The sequence below is a fragment of the Callospermophilus lateralis genome, chromosome 10, assembly GCF_048772815.1.
Source record: "Callospermophilus lateralis isolate mCalLat2 chromosome 10, mCalLat2.hap1, whole genome shotgun sequence".
Taxonomy (NCBI): domain Eukaryota; kingdom Metazoa; phylum Chordata; class Mammalia; order Rodentia; family Sciuridae; genus Callospermophilus; species Callospermophilus lateralis.
The window spans coordinates 86,724,991-86,738,756 of record NC_135314.1 but is presented as its reverse complement, the minus strand read 5'-3'; the positions used below and the strand labels follow the sequence as shown (position 1 = coordinate 86,738,756).

The 13,766-nt window shown below is 36.5% G+C and overlaps 1 protein-coding gene across 2 annotated transcripts in view; it reads right to left on the bottom strand.

Moving 5' to 3' along the window:
• Positions 1-1,525: 1,525 nt before the first annotated feature.
• Positions 1,526-13,766, bottom strand: part of Zmat3 (zinc finger matrin-type 3) — a 29,036-nt gene continuing 16,795 nt past the window's right edge. The window contains exons 3-6 of one of the 2 annotated variants that reach the window (XM_076867930.2): positions 7,403-7,522; positions 4,382-4,548; positions 4,147-4,247; positions 1,526-1,888 (exon numbers count right to left, since the gene is read on the bottom strand). In XM_076867930.2, the coding sequence (XP_076724045.1) occupies positions 1,677-1,888; positions 4,147-4,247; positions 4,382-4,548; positions 7,403-7,522 (600 nt within the window). In that variant the 3' untranslated portion in view covers positions 1,526-1,676. The remainder of the gene's footprint in view (positions 1,889-4,146; positions 4,248-4,381; positions 4,549-7,402; positions 7,523-13,766) is intronic. The other variant, XM_076867931.2, reaches the window with a different exon arrangement.

Sequence of the window (13,766 nt, the reverse complement as noted above, 5' to 3'; positions counted from 1 at the left end):
GGGTTATAATACTAAAAGTCACAGGTCCATATAGAATCTCAACATAACATTATTTTATTTTTCTATTTCTGGGAAAAAAATTTACCAAAGAATTCTATTTTTTTGTAAACCATCACTTCAGTAGAAGAAAATAACTTAATATTGTTCTGGAAGTTAATCACAAAACCAATTTTTAACTATGGGTCTAGATGGCTCAAAATTTGTTCTGAAAAATTACCAAAAAGGAATGGTGATTGAAATTTTCCTGCTCTCCATCTATTTGCCTATAGAACTCTCAAGGTTACACAAAGAGTTTTAATTAGCAACATAAGCAATCAAGTGTACAAAAACATGGTTCAAAACAACCTTCTTGGTGAATGTGGCTTTTCAAAAGAAATAAGACTGCCAGTCTTATCCATGTCAAAGAGATCAAATACAAAATTAATGAAATTTTACATAATACTTCATTAGTTCATCTAGACATATTCTATGACTTCATATTTTAAAAACAAAACCCCAAAATAATAGTAATACCATTATAATTATCAGATACCAAAATCATCTATAATATAGTTTGAATATTCTCAGAGATGCCAGATTACAAAGGATGAAAAAAAGCCCATGTATTTTTCTACTGGAAATGATGACACTAAAACTTGTCAGCTTTTTAAAAAAAATTCCTCTATCTATGAAACAGCAGGAAGTGGTACTTTTCAGGACAGCAACTGGCAAGACAGAGAAGCATGTAAAGTACAAGAACTGGATCATCTAAAAAGCCTGCCAAAACAATATATCAAGAGATCTGAACTTATGGTTGAGACCATCACACAAGGTCATATTACCATGAATAAAAGCATAACTCTAAACTGAAAAAAAAAATCAAACCCATCTTTATGTTTCCTAAAATCAGCTGAAAATATTTAAAAAGTCATGTCCATCTTAAACTCATTAGACACTCAAATCTGGGGCTTAGAAAAACCACAGCAGAGCTAGGACATGAAAATGAGCTTATCAGACAAGTTGATTCACTAGTGGAGGGGAAAAAAAGAAGAGAATGGTGGTGGCAATTAAATGTGTGAAATCCATAATTGGAAATGAAGTTTAGCCACTTGGAAGACAACAAGCACACTGCAAGTGTCTGAATTCAAGAAAATCTGCATTTTGGTGGTGGAGGGACATGACACAGGGAAAGTGTCCTGGGAAAGACCCTAATGCCATTATAATGACATATCCTACTGACAGTGCATGGAGGTAATGGTTCCAGCGAAGCCTTGGGAAACAGAACTCTGCTTACCTGTTTTAACTGTGATCTGAAGTAAGAACTCAATACAACTCTTTATTTAACAGTACATGAAACTAAAATGACAAAAAAAGTTGAAGTTTTTAAATAGTCATAGCTTTAAGTGATCAGGCTACTAGTCAACCAGAACTTGGCCAAGATAAAGTTATTTCAGATGGGGTAGGTAGGTCACATGCTACAAGTAGCTCAACACAGTTGACCTGGGAAAGTATTATGACCGAAGAAGCACGTTTCCCTCCCCCCACCCCCAAGTTTTGACATCTTGTGGTACCACTGCAGGCTACATGTATTAACACTAAGCAGAGGAATGTACTCATATCAAAAGGACCACAAAGCAGGGCAAATTGACAGAAGGCAAACAGGCAGGACAAGCTGCTCTATCTGAATGTGGCCATCACTATACATAGCCCAGATTCTCCATCTCATTTCTGTACCGCTGCTCAGACACCTTGCTTTTGTGTTGCTTGCTCTCTAAGTGCTGCCGGAACTCCATCTCTTCGCCAGCCCCAACATTACACATTGAGCAGTAAAACTGGCCACTTGGAGTAACGCACATGGCTAGATCACGTGGAATTCTCTGCCGAGAACGGGGATTGAAGTAAGGACCTGCTAAAGCCAGAGATAAAAATATTGCAGTTGAAACAGTCACTATGTGAATGATACTCTGACCAATTCGTATTGTAATTTTTAACTCTAAATTCAAGTTATAAAATTCCCAGATTCTTAACTTTAAAGGAAGGTGAAATTAATTTTTTTTCAATTACCGGTTTATACATTCTACAAAGATAAAATGATTCTAAAATGTTGCTTGCTCTCATTAATCTAATTCTACTTCTGAGAATTATGCTAAGAAAGTATTAAGAGTTTCTACACAATGGGCTGGGATTGTGGCTCAGGAATAGAGCGCTTGCCTAGTGCATGTGGGGCCCTGGGTTCGATCCTTAGCACCATATAAAAATAAAGAAATAAAATAAAGGAAAAAAAAGAGTTTCTGCACAGTGATTTATCATCAAGGATATTGATATGAGCAGTGTTTTATAAAGGCAAAATTGTGGGGAGGAGAAATTCAAAAATAGGATTTGAAAAGTTATGGTAATGACTGCAAAGGAAAACTATGTATTTGATAAATATGATGATACAGGAAACTATTAATTACATGAAAATATAATCACAAAATGCTGTTAAGTAAACCAAGAATATCATAAAATATGATCATATTTCTATTTTAAAGAAATACTATGCAGGGCTGGGGTTGTGGTTCAGTAATAGAGCGCTCGCCTAGCTCGTGCGAGGCCCTGGGTTCGATCCTCAGCACCACATAAAAATAAATAAAGGTATTTGTACAACTAAAAATAAATATATTTTTTTAAAAAAGGAATAATATACAAAAAAAGATTAGAATGACATTTTTGATATTTTGATATTTTTCTTCTTTTTACTTTATTGGCTTCTTTACCTGGATTGTAAGTTTGCTAATTTCCTCCTTTTTTTTTTTTTTTTTGGATTGAATCCAGAGGCATTTGACCACTGACCCACATCTCCAGCCCTTTTTTATTTTTTATTTAGAGATACAATATTGCTAAGTTGCTCAGGGCCTCACTAAATTGCTGAGGCTGGCTTTGAACTAGTGATCCTCCTGCCTCCGCCTCTTGAGTCATGAGGATTACAGGAGAGTACCACCACCCAGCCTGCTTTTCTTTTCTATTATAATAATAAATATTTAACACTTTTCTCAAAATATAGCTGTGATTGAAGTCTATAAGTTTTGATATGGTATTTTCATTACTATTTGATTATAAGAATTTGTAATTCAGTATGATTTCTTCTTTGAACCATGAGTCCTTTAGAAATATTTTAAAATTCCTGAACAAATGGAAATTTTGTTCGTTTTTATATTTTGGTTACTGTCATCTCATTTAGTTGTACTCTGGTAAGAGAATATGGTTTATACTACATTTCCTAAAGTTTATTTTATCTAATATCACTACATCTATCCCAGCATCCTTCATTTCATTGAGTTTCTTTTATGCAGTTTGATAATCTTTGTCTTTTAACTGAGACTTTAGTAAATTTACATTTTCTATAATTCCTAATACTTTGAGACTCTTATATACTTACTACATTGTGCTTTCTATTCATCCTTTCTTTACTAAGTATCTTACTTTTCAATTAATTTTGCTTTTGGTTTGTGTCACCATGCACATAACTGCTCTCTGCTGACACACGTAGCACTGGAGACTGAAGGAGAAGAATGAAGGGACCACTTAGTCCTCCCCTCCCCAAGAAGAAAAGCAGAAAACTTCCCTATAAATAAGTGGTTCTGAACTGAATGTAGATATCAAAATCACCAAGGAAGCATTTACAAAGCACACATATGTCTGGGTCCTATTCCAAATTTACTGATGGAAAATCTTTAAGAAATTATTCAGGTGCATTTTGAAAACACTCCCTGAATAATTCTGATGCACTCACTGCCGTGGTTAAAATCCATTGCTATTTTTTTTTTATTTTCTCCAAGAAATGGGATTTGAATATGGTGCAACTTGAAAACAAACTGCTCATTTTTATGACACACTTTTATTTTTCAGCTGGCAAATATGAGAAGAAATATAAAGGAACTATAATGAAAGACCCTAAAACATAGACTATGTTTAAAAATCAAAATAAATAATATACTAAGTAGGAAATAAATAAATAAGACTTGAAATAAACACCAGCCTGAAAAAGTCAATAGACCAATTCAATAAAACAATGACTAACCCCGATTCTCAGGGCTATCTATTACTATGAAAGAAAATAAAAAGAAAAGAGACCATTTGTAAAGTGTATGTGGAAATTTCCAAGGTATGTGGAAATATACAGGATACCTGAATTATTCTGTACTGTATACATATTTCTCCTATTAGGCATCATCTTAAATTCATTCCCCTCTTTCCGAGCTCGTCGTTGACCCACCTCTGAGGAGTCCCTGGAGAAAAGAAATTGAAAAAGGATGAGGCTTCTAAACAAGGATCCCTTTCAACTTCTTCTTTTTTTTTTTTTTTTTTAAAGACAGCCCATCTCACATAACACTTTGGCCTTGGAGAAAATGGCAATACCTACGAGAATGAGTTACTCTGAGCTTCCGCCAGTCGCAGCCTCTTGGCATGATTCTTCCCTTGATAGTGAGCCTGAGCCACAGCCGGGGAACTAAAGGAGGCATCACAGAGCTTACAGTAATCATTCTCTGTGGCCAGGATCACTCTGCCTCCTGGCTTGAAGGAGCCCATCTGATATCAAAGACACAAGAAGAAACAAGGTTAAAAAATATGGAGCCTATTCCTTCCTTCTCCTAAAGGCTTTTGTAAGAACTGAAAAATAACCAAAGGATATGGCATGACCATAAACTATCTCTCAGCTTTATAAGGAAAGGAAATAATTAATTCAAAAAAGAGAGTCTGGGAGACATAATCATGGTTTTGCTCTATAATCACATATGAATTAAATCAAATAGCTTATTGCTCTCTCCATTGAAGAAATTTTTTAATGAATTTAAAATTTTCAGCATGGAAAATTTAGGTAAATAAATAGGTAAGATCTAAACCCTCCTTTCCAGAAAGAGTAAAGTCTTCTTAGAATCCTTCGATAAACATTTCCTGAATGTCAATGGTTTATTGGGCTTGCTTCCTAATCCAGAAGGGATATACAGACATATAAAAGTCCTTGTCTTCCATAAAGTCTTCAAACTAGCTACATATATGTTATAATCAGGGAAAATAACTAGCAGATCCAGACAACTGTATTCAGATTGGAGAACAACATGTTAAAGAAAACCTAACAGCACCTGGAAGACGGCGGGCATTCACTTTTGTTGGATTGACAAAAAGTTACAGACTAGATTTTGGCTATAGGAGAATAATATATATAATAAAGATCTTAGAAGCTATATCATAACAGGAACAGTTGAAGGAAACAGCTCCGTTTCACCTAGAAGAGAATATTCTCTCAGGGTAGGATAGCCGTCCTCAAAAATCACAAAGGGCTCTGCTATGAAAGACTGCTTAGGTCATTTCCCTGAAGGGATAAGCCAGAGGAAAGCAATCCCCAACAGGGAGCAGCCATCCAATTCTAAAGCAGCCTTCAGTAGCCAGCAGTTTGACAAGTACTCAGCTTGAAGATCCCTGTTTTCCTGTCCTCTGATTCCATTTTTAATATATCTCATTTCCCCACAAATCTATGAGGAGGAGGAACAGATGGAATTGCTATCCACATTTTAAGCACTAAAACACTGATGCTAGCAAAGTAAAATTATACCATGGTGGTTAGGAACAGAGAGGTCCAGGATCAAAAGGAATTCTTGCTCCACCATTTTACAAAGCGATGCAAAACCATGGAAAGTTACTTAGGTTTCCTGAGCTTCTAATAAACTTACAGTGGAACTTACACTGCAGGCCCACGGACCACACTTTGAATGAGGCTGATGAATCTAAGTTGTTACAGGTATTAAATGAGGTAAGGGGTTGGAACTAGAGTGAAGCAAGTGAGATGCTTGCCTTGAGCACAGCAAAATCTCAATTTAATGGATTTTTTGTTAAGATACTGGGGATTGAGCCCAGGGATGCTCTAACATTGAGCTATACACTAGTCCTCTGTTTTTTTTATTTTGAGACAGGGTCTCACTAAGTTGCCCAGGTTGGCTTTGAACTTGCGATCCTCCTGCCTTAGCATCCCAAGTACCTGAGATTACAGGTGCGTGCCACAGTGCCCAGCTATATTATAATGGACTATTTTTAAAAATCAAATCTAATGTAAAAAATAAATTCACAGCAAAATATCAAAATGTTTAAAGAAAGACAGGATTAGTAGCAATGCCGTGCAAAGCCATGGAATCTAAAGCCAAAGGAAAATCAGTATGTTTTCAATGTTTTGTTCACCATTAGCTTTTTCACATTTTGCATTTTTTAAAAACCCTAATTTCAAATATTCATCTTGAGTACTGAAGGTTTTTTCCTTCCATTTAAATTTTGTACCCAAGTCAAGGACAACCCTTACCTCATCCTAGTTCCATCCCTGAACAAAACAATGCATGAAAAGTGCTTAGCAGAGTGCCTGGCATAGGAAGTACTCAATTACAGTAATTATTTATAACCACTATATTGTTCTGTGGGAAATAATATTTAAAGATAGGTTATGGAGTAGTGTCCATATTTCAGAGACTACAACATGCAGTAATATCTTTCCTGAATCACCCTCTCTGTCTTCCAAAGAGCAAAAAGAACTGGCCTCTCAACTGTGTCTAATAATACCAAAGTCCAGAAAGTATTTATACATGCTTTCTACACACAAGGAAGTAAAGGGCAACCTGAAGACAAAATATAACAAGGGCAACTGGAAGACAATATAACATAAATGGAATTAACTACAATACAGAAATCAATTGTTTCTCTTTTCATACAGGACATAGTGTTGACATACAGAATCATTTAACCCATAATTTTGAGAAATAGAGAAATACTCATGAAACAATATCTGTTTCATCATCTCATGCATCACAACCAAAGCCAATGAGAAACCTCCAAGTTCACATCTGGTGTTCATTAAAACCAGCACATAGTTCAAGAAGTTACAAATACCGCCAGGTGCAGTGGTGCACACCTGTAATCCCAGTGGCTCAGGAGGCCGAGTCACGAGAATTGCAAGTTCAAAGCCAGCCTCAGCAACTTAGCAAGGCCCTAAGCAACTTAGTGAGACCCTGTCTCAAAATAAAAAAACTAAAAACCGGGTTGTGGGGCTGTGGTTGTGGCTCAATGGTAGAGGCTTGCCTAGCATGTGTAAGGCACTGGGTTCGAGTCTCTGCACCACATATAAATAAATTAATAAATAAAATAAAGGTTCACCAACAATTTAAAAAATATTTAAAAAAATAGGGTTGGGCATATGGCTCAGTGGTTAAGTGTTGGGGGTGGGGGGAGGGAGGGGAGGAGGAGGAGGAGGAGGGGGATAAGTTGTTACAAATACCAAGTAGGCATTATTTCAGGAATATTTCTATCCTGGTAGACAAATGGACAACAAACTTCATTCATGATCATTCATGACCATACAACAGCTTCCTCATGCCACTTCACCCTGACTCATGTGTCTCACCTGTGGAGGGACTGGAACAACTGGGGTAGCTACAGGCTCCACCACATTGCTCATTCTGGCAGGAGGAGGACAGCTATTGGCTGCATAGTAGTTTCGGAGTTTCTTACCATGATTTTTACCCTAGAAGTAAAAATAAAATGAGTAGTCACCATGAGGAAAAAAATATAAATTTAGTATTCACTTCAAGAAAAAAAAATACAAGCAATAGTAACTACATATTATTTCTTCATATATACACAGCACTGGGGTAGTCAGACTACTAGCTAGAATTGCTTGCTAGATCTTGAAGTATAATAGGCTCTAAAAGAATTTATTTGGGTAAAGTAAGAGAACAAAGCCAAAAAAAATTGATTTCCTACATGTTTTCAAAAAAGTGTCAACATTGTCCAGTGATCTATGTCCTCCTTCAACTTGTTGCCATTCATGTGCCACTGCTTAAATATGAACTTTATGATACACTGATCTAATCTACTTTAGAAGTGAGTAATGAAAATAGACATTCTAATTCTTTTTACCAAAAAATAGTACTTACAGATTATCTTTTTACTTACGAAGGACTTTCATATGCATGAGCTCATTTGCTGCTCACAAAAAAATCCTATAGAGGAATTTGTTGATATTATCCATATATGACAGCTGAGGAACTTCTATCTACAGGAATTGGGGGGCTTGCCCACAGACCCCTTCAGGAAGATACAGTGGGGAGCTAAAGCTTGAAGCAGATCTCTGAATCCAAAGCATGGCTCTTTTTCACTACAGCATGATGGCTCTAGGAGGCATTCTGAACCTCTTAAAATGGATTTACTTTTCTCATTATGTTTTACTTAAGTAATTATTTACATGATTCTATCCCTTGAACTAATGAAAACACTGGAAAAGGTCAATGGTCCAAAAGCACTCTAAATGAGGGTAAACCAGCATATTATTTATTAAACCAGACTGTAAAGTTCAAACCTCCAGGCAAACATCAATTTACCATTTACTATAGGCTAAACCCTAGGAATAAATAGGACTAGAAGAAACAGACACATAGCAATGAATTAATGATCTAGGTTTCATCTTATGCCCAAATGCCCTGGCTGTGCTCCCACCACAGTGACATCCAGAGAGCCAAATCTAATGGTCCCACCTATGCTTTCATCTTGAACTCTAAGCAGCATGACACAGTTGATCCTCTCTCCTTGAAATAACCTTCTCATTGTCCTCTTTCTTCTGTGGCTCCTCCTTATCTCTCCATCTCTTGTCTTCTACCAGACCTTCAACTCCACAGCACTGAAGGTCCTACACCTGGCCACCTTCTCTGTGGTGTGCTCCAATTCTAGGTTATTTTACCCAGCCCTACACCTTTAAAAGGTAATGAATAAGTCAATAACTTCTTAAATTATCCAGCTCTATCCCTGAACTTCAGAACCATGTCTCAATTGCATTATTGCCTTTCACACTTTGAAATCTTAGGAGGCATATCCATTTTAATGAAACTTTGTATTCCTTCCCCACAGAACTTTCTCATTACCACCACTGCCATCACTCATCCACATATCAAAAAGGTACCACCATCCACCCAGTTACTCAAAAAAAGCCAAGGAGTTCTTTTCTTGGATCCATCCTTCCCTAAAACCAACACATTCAATCTTATCAGCAAGTCTTGTCAGCCTATCATCAAAAAATATCCCAAATTATTCCACTTCTCCCCACAGACATTAAGTATACCTCCATAATCCAAGCTACCAATGCTCTTCACTTGCAGTAGCAACAACTCCTATCTAGTCTGTTATCAATCCTGACTCCTTATAACCCTCATTATAAACTACAGTGATAAGTCTAGACAGAAGTCATAACCCTCATTATAAACTACAGTGATAAGTCTAGACAGAAGTCAGGTCACATTGTTCACTCACTTAAAATCTTTCAATGGCTTCTCACTACTACGCTTAAAATTGACAAGCCTTGCTTATAAGGCCCTACCTATCCTGGTCCTGTCCATCTCTCAGGTTTTATGCCATACAGTGCCCCTTTCCCTGCTAATTATGCTACTGCCTACTTTCTGGTCCTCAGAGATGCCAACCCCATTTTAGTTCTGGGGCCTTTGAACTTGTTGTTCCATAGAAGATAGCTCTTTCAGATCTCCGTATGGCTGGCTCCTTTTCATCTTTGAAGTCTCAACTCAAACAGCATATCTCACTGACTCTCAAGTGTCACATCCATTCCTCCCTTGTGTGTGTGTGTGTGTGTGTGTGTGTGTGTATGTGTGTCTCTCTCTCTGACACACACATACACATACACACACACACACACACACACACACTCCCCATCCCCATCAGATTACCACATTATCTGATTTTATTCTGTTCTAACACCACTTACCACTATTTAAAATGATATGGTTTGTTTACTTATTTTTCATCTTTCCTCCCGTCTAAAATGTAGACTCCTTGAAAATAAGGACCTTGTCTATCTTGTTTATTCTTCTTTCTCTGATGCATAGAACACTTTCTAACATACAGCAAGCAATCAATACATATTAGCTATATCAATGAATCAAATATCATAATAGAGATCATTTAAAAAAAAAAAACTAGTAGGAAAACAGAGAAGGAATTTCTTACTTCTACCGGAAATGTGTCAGAGGCTTCCCTGAAAGGGGGACATTGAGTTGTCTTTTTAAATGAGTAAAAATTTACTAGGCAGTAAAAGAGTTGAAGGGGAAAGAAAATTGTGATCTGAGGAAGGGTCCTGCATGCTGTACTGAGAAGTCTCAGGAGAGAGGATCTTCAGGATCCTTAGGAGAGGGGGTAGGGGTTGAGATAGGAACAGAACCACTGAGGATGCTTCCTAATACAGAATTTGAACTTTTGAGGCAGCAGGGGACTTCTGCAATCCAGTCCTGGTACTTCTTCTAGGCAAAGCTGTACCAGGACTGGATTGCATTTGATAAACATCATCCTGACATCAGGGGGATAAATCAGAGCAGACCAAAGCTGGAAGCTGGGAAGATAGAGAAAGTCAATGACTAAGCCCTGGATACTACAATTAAGTGTGATAGAAAACAAATGTCCAGAAAATGAGATTGATAATGCCTGGCCCATCAAGTAAGGCAAAACAGACAATGTATTGTCATGGAAGCCTAGAACCAAACTGGAACTTGGGAGTGAGGTTAGACTGAAAAGGCATTATTAGCACGTACATGATATTTAAAGCCATAGAACCAAAATAGATTACCTAGAGGGAGAGGAAACAGGCAAACGTTTTTGAAAGTGAAATGAGAAGATGAAGCAAAATGAGAGTGTGCAGGAAAATAATGGCTGGAGTGAGAGAGAAAAATCTGACATCTGTGAAGAAGGTAAAAATCTAATAAAAAATTTTTAATGAGGTATGGAGTTTAGTTACCTCCAGTGCAGCTGTACTAAAGCAAGCCTGGCACCTCCCATCAGTCTCTCACTCATGTGCTATTGTTACTGGCTTCCCCTTTCCACTTTCCTCCATGCTATGATGCAGCACAAGAAGCCCTCACCAGAAGCTGAACAGATGCTAGCACCTCTTTCTTTTATAAATTACCCAGCCTCAAGTATTTTGTTATTGCACTAGAAAAATGGACTAAGACAAAGTAGTATTGAAAAGAAGATAGTCTGGGTCAACACACTGAAACGAAAACATCCATCACAGGATATCTGGATGTTGTGCACAAGGTTGGTTAGCACCAAGAAGTGAAGGCTAAAGCAGTTTGCAGAATCTTCTAAAACTGGTAGGAATTTGATTCCACAGATTTGGAGAAGGACAATAGAGTTAAATAGTTACTGATTTCTCCCTATGTGCTGGTCACTGTCCTAAGAAATGGAGATAAAATGGTAAACACAAAATCCCTGCCCTCAGGAAACTTTTCCCAAGAATGAAAACAGATTATATATACATAAACAAAAGATGATGTGACTGACAATGGCTCTGCAGAAAATAAAACAGGATTGTGTTACAGAAAAACAGCAGAGGAGGGTAGGGTTGAAAGATATTTGGCTTTTCTGTAGAGACACATGAGCAAAAAGCTAAAGAATGAGAAACCTCCGGTTGTGTGGAGAAGATCTGGGTGTTCAGATGTCCACTGGGCCAAGTTAAGTCAGAGATGATTCTCATTGTCCAAAGAGCCCAACCTAGTGTTCAGGAGTGAGATCATGCTAGGAATAGAACTGGAGGAGCTACTGATACACATATTATTTAAAATCATGTAAATAGAAGAAAAAAAATCACCTACACAGGTCAAATAGAGATTAAAGGTCAATTTTGAGATAAAGAGTACAAAGGACAAAACTCTACCATGTAGAGTATGAGAAAGAATGAGCATCCAAAAAAATGAAACTGAGAATGCTTACAACTAAAGATGAACATCAGGCAAGAGGGCATTATGGAAGACTAGAACAGGCTGTTTGGGAAGAAAACTATCTAGTTTGATACATTATAACCAAGGAGGAACTTACTTATAGGCATTGCCAAAGAGAAACATGCACAAGGAGACAACTATGAGAATGTGTCTAGAATTGTTTGTAACAACAGAAATAATTTAAATGGTCATGAACAGGATAATGGCTAAATTATAGTCTATTTGTGAAATGGATCAGTATAGTGGCACACAAGGAGCATGCATGGCAACATAAATGATTGTCATAACAAAATGATTACTAAAAAGAGCAAGTTACAGAAAAAGATGTACAAATAATTTAAAATGGGATTTTAAAACATGAAAAATAACACTACACATTAAATAGTCAAACACATTTTGTAGCTAATGTACAAAAAAATTAAACTATGGGAACAATAATATCAATTCAGCATTGCAACTACATATAGGGGCGTGGGAGATGACACAACTAGGAAGAGATATATGGGGACTTCAACTGAATGAATAATTGGTACTCCTCAAGCAAGATGGCAAATATAAATGTTCTCTCACACAAAAAAAATAATTTAAAAACAATAATAATAAAAAAGTGATTCACCAGTGCTGAGGAAAATCAGAACAAATTACTATTTGGATTTGAAAAGACAAGGTCAAAATTGGCCTTAATATCATTTCTGTGGAGTGCTGAGAGATAAAAATTTATAAAGAAAGACAGGGGAATGAATGTGACACAACTTTTCCTACATACTTATATGAACATACATACCACAATGAATCTCACCATTGTGTACACCCTCAAGAAATTAATTTAAAAAAAAAAACACTATGGGTAAATGGCAGAAAGATCAATAGAGAGAAGAAAGCAGAGGTGGAGAGAGAAGTGGAAGGAGAGGTACTGGCTGAATTAGAACAAGTTATATCCCATGCTTGTATAATTATGTCAAGATGATTCTACTGTCATATGTAACTAAAAAGAATCAACAAAAATTTTAAAAAGTTATATGGAGTTTTTAAAGAATGTATAGGAACTGTGAGTAGAAACAAGTATTAAGCTGGTATAGAAAAAAATCCCACATATGTAAGAGATCTACTGTGGCAGGGAACAGAGAAATAAGGTATAAAGAGAGAAATGGGGGTCAGTGGAAGATATTTTTAAGATGGGTTTTTTTAGGCTTGTTTGCATGACAACAGGAATAAGTCACTAACAGACAAATAGATGATCCAGATGCCGCGAACATGGCCATAGGATCACAGCCCATAAAAATGAAGATGAGACACACAATACTGCTGCCAATGGTCACATTTAGACAAAATGTGTTTTATTAGGTGTTTTATTCCCAAAGCAGGATCCCTCTAGTATTCAAGCAGACCTTGCACCTATAATATACTGACAATGGTAATAATGATAACATGAAACTTTGAGTACTTACATGCCAGGCAGTGTTCTAAGCACTGCCTACATACTATTTCATTTAATACCCAGGAAATATCTATCAGGAAGATACAATTTTTATTCTCACTTTATATATAACTGGTGTTATTGATGAAGAAAAATAAAACAACAAAACAGAACTAAAAACTTAAAGTTATAGCCCAAGGAAATTTTCCAAAACTAAATGAAGACTTGAATCTACATACTGAAAAGGCATGCCAGATATCTAGAAAGATTAGCTCAGCACAATCAAATCTGGGAACTATCTTAGAAAATACAGAAGACTTCAAATAAAAAAGAAGAAACCCTCATGTTCTGTAGACAAAAGAATTAGAATGACATCCACAATCCACACAATAAGAGAATAAAATAAATCTAACATAATTTTCCTATGTACACATATGAAAATACTTAAGTTAATCCCACCATTGTGCCCACCCACAAGAATGGAGTCCTAATTAGAGTAATATATTCCATGCTAGCATAATTTTCTCAAAATGGATTCTACTATCATGTACAATTAAAAAGAACCAACACAAAAAAGA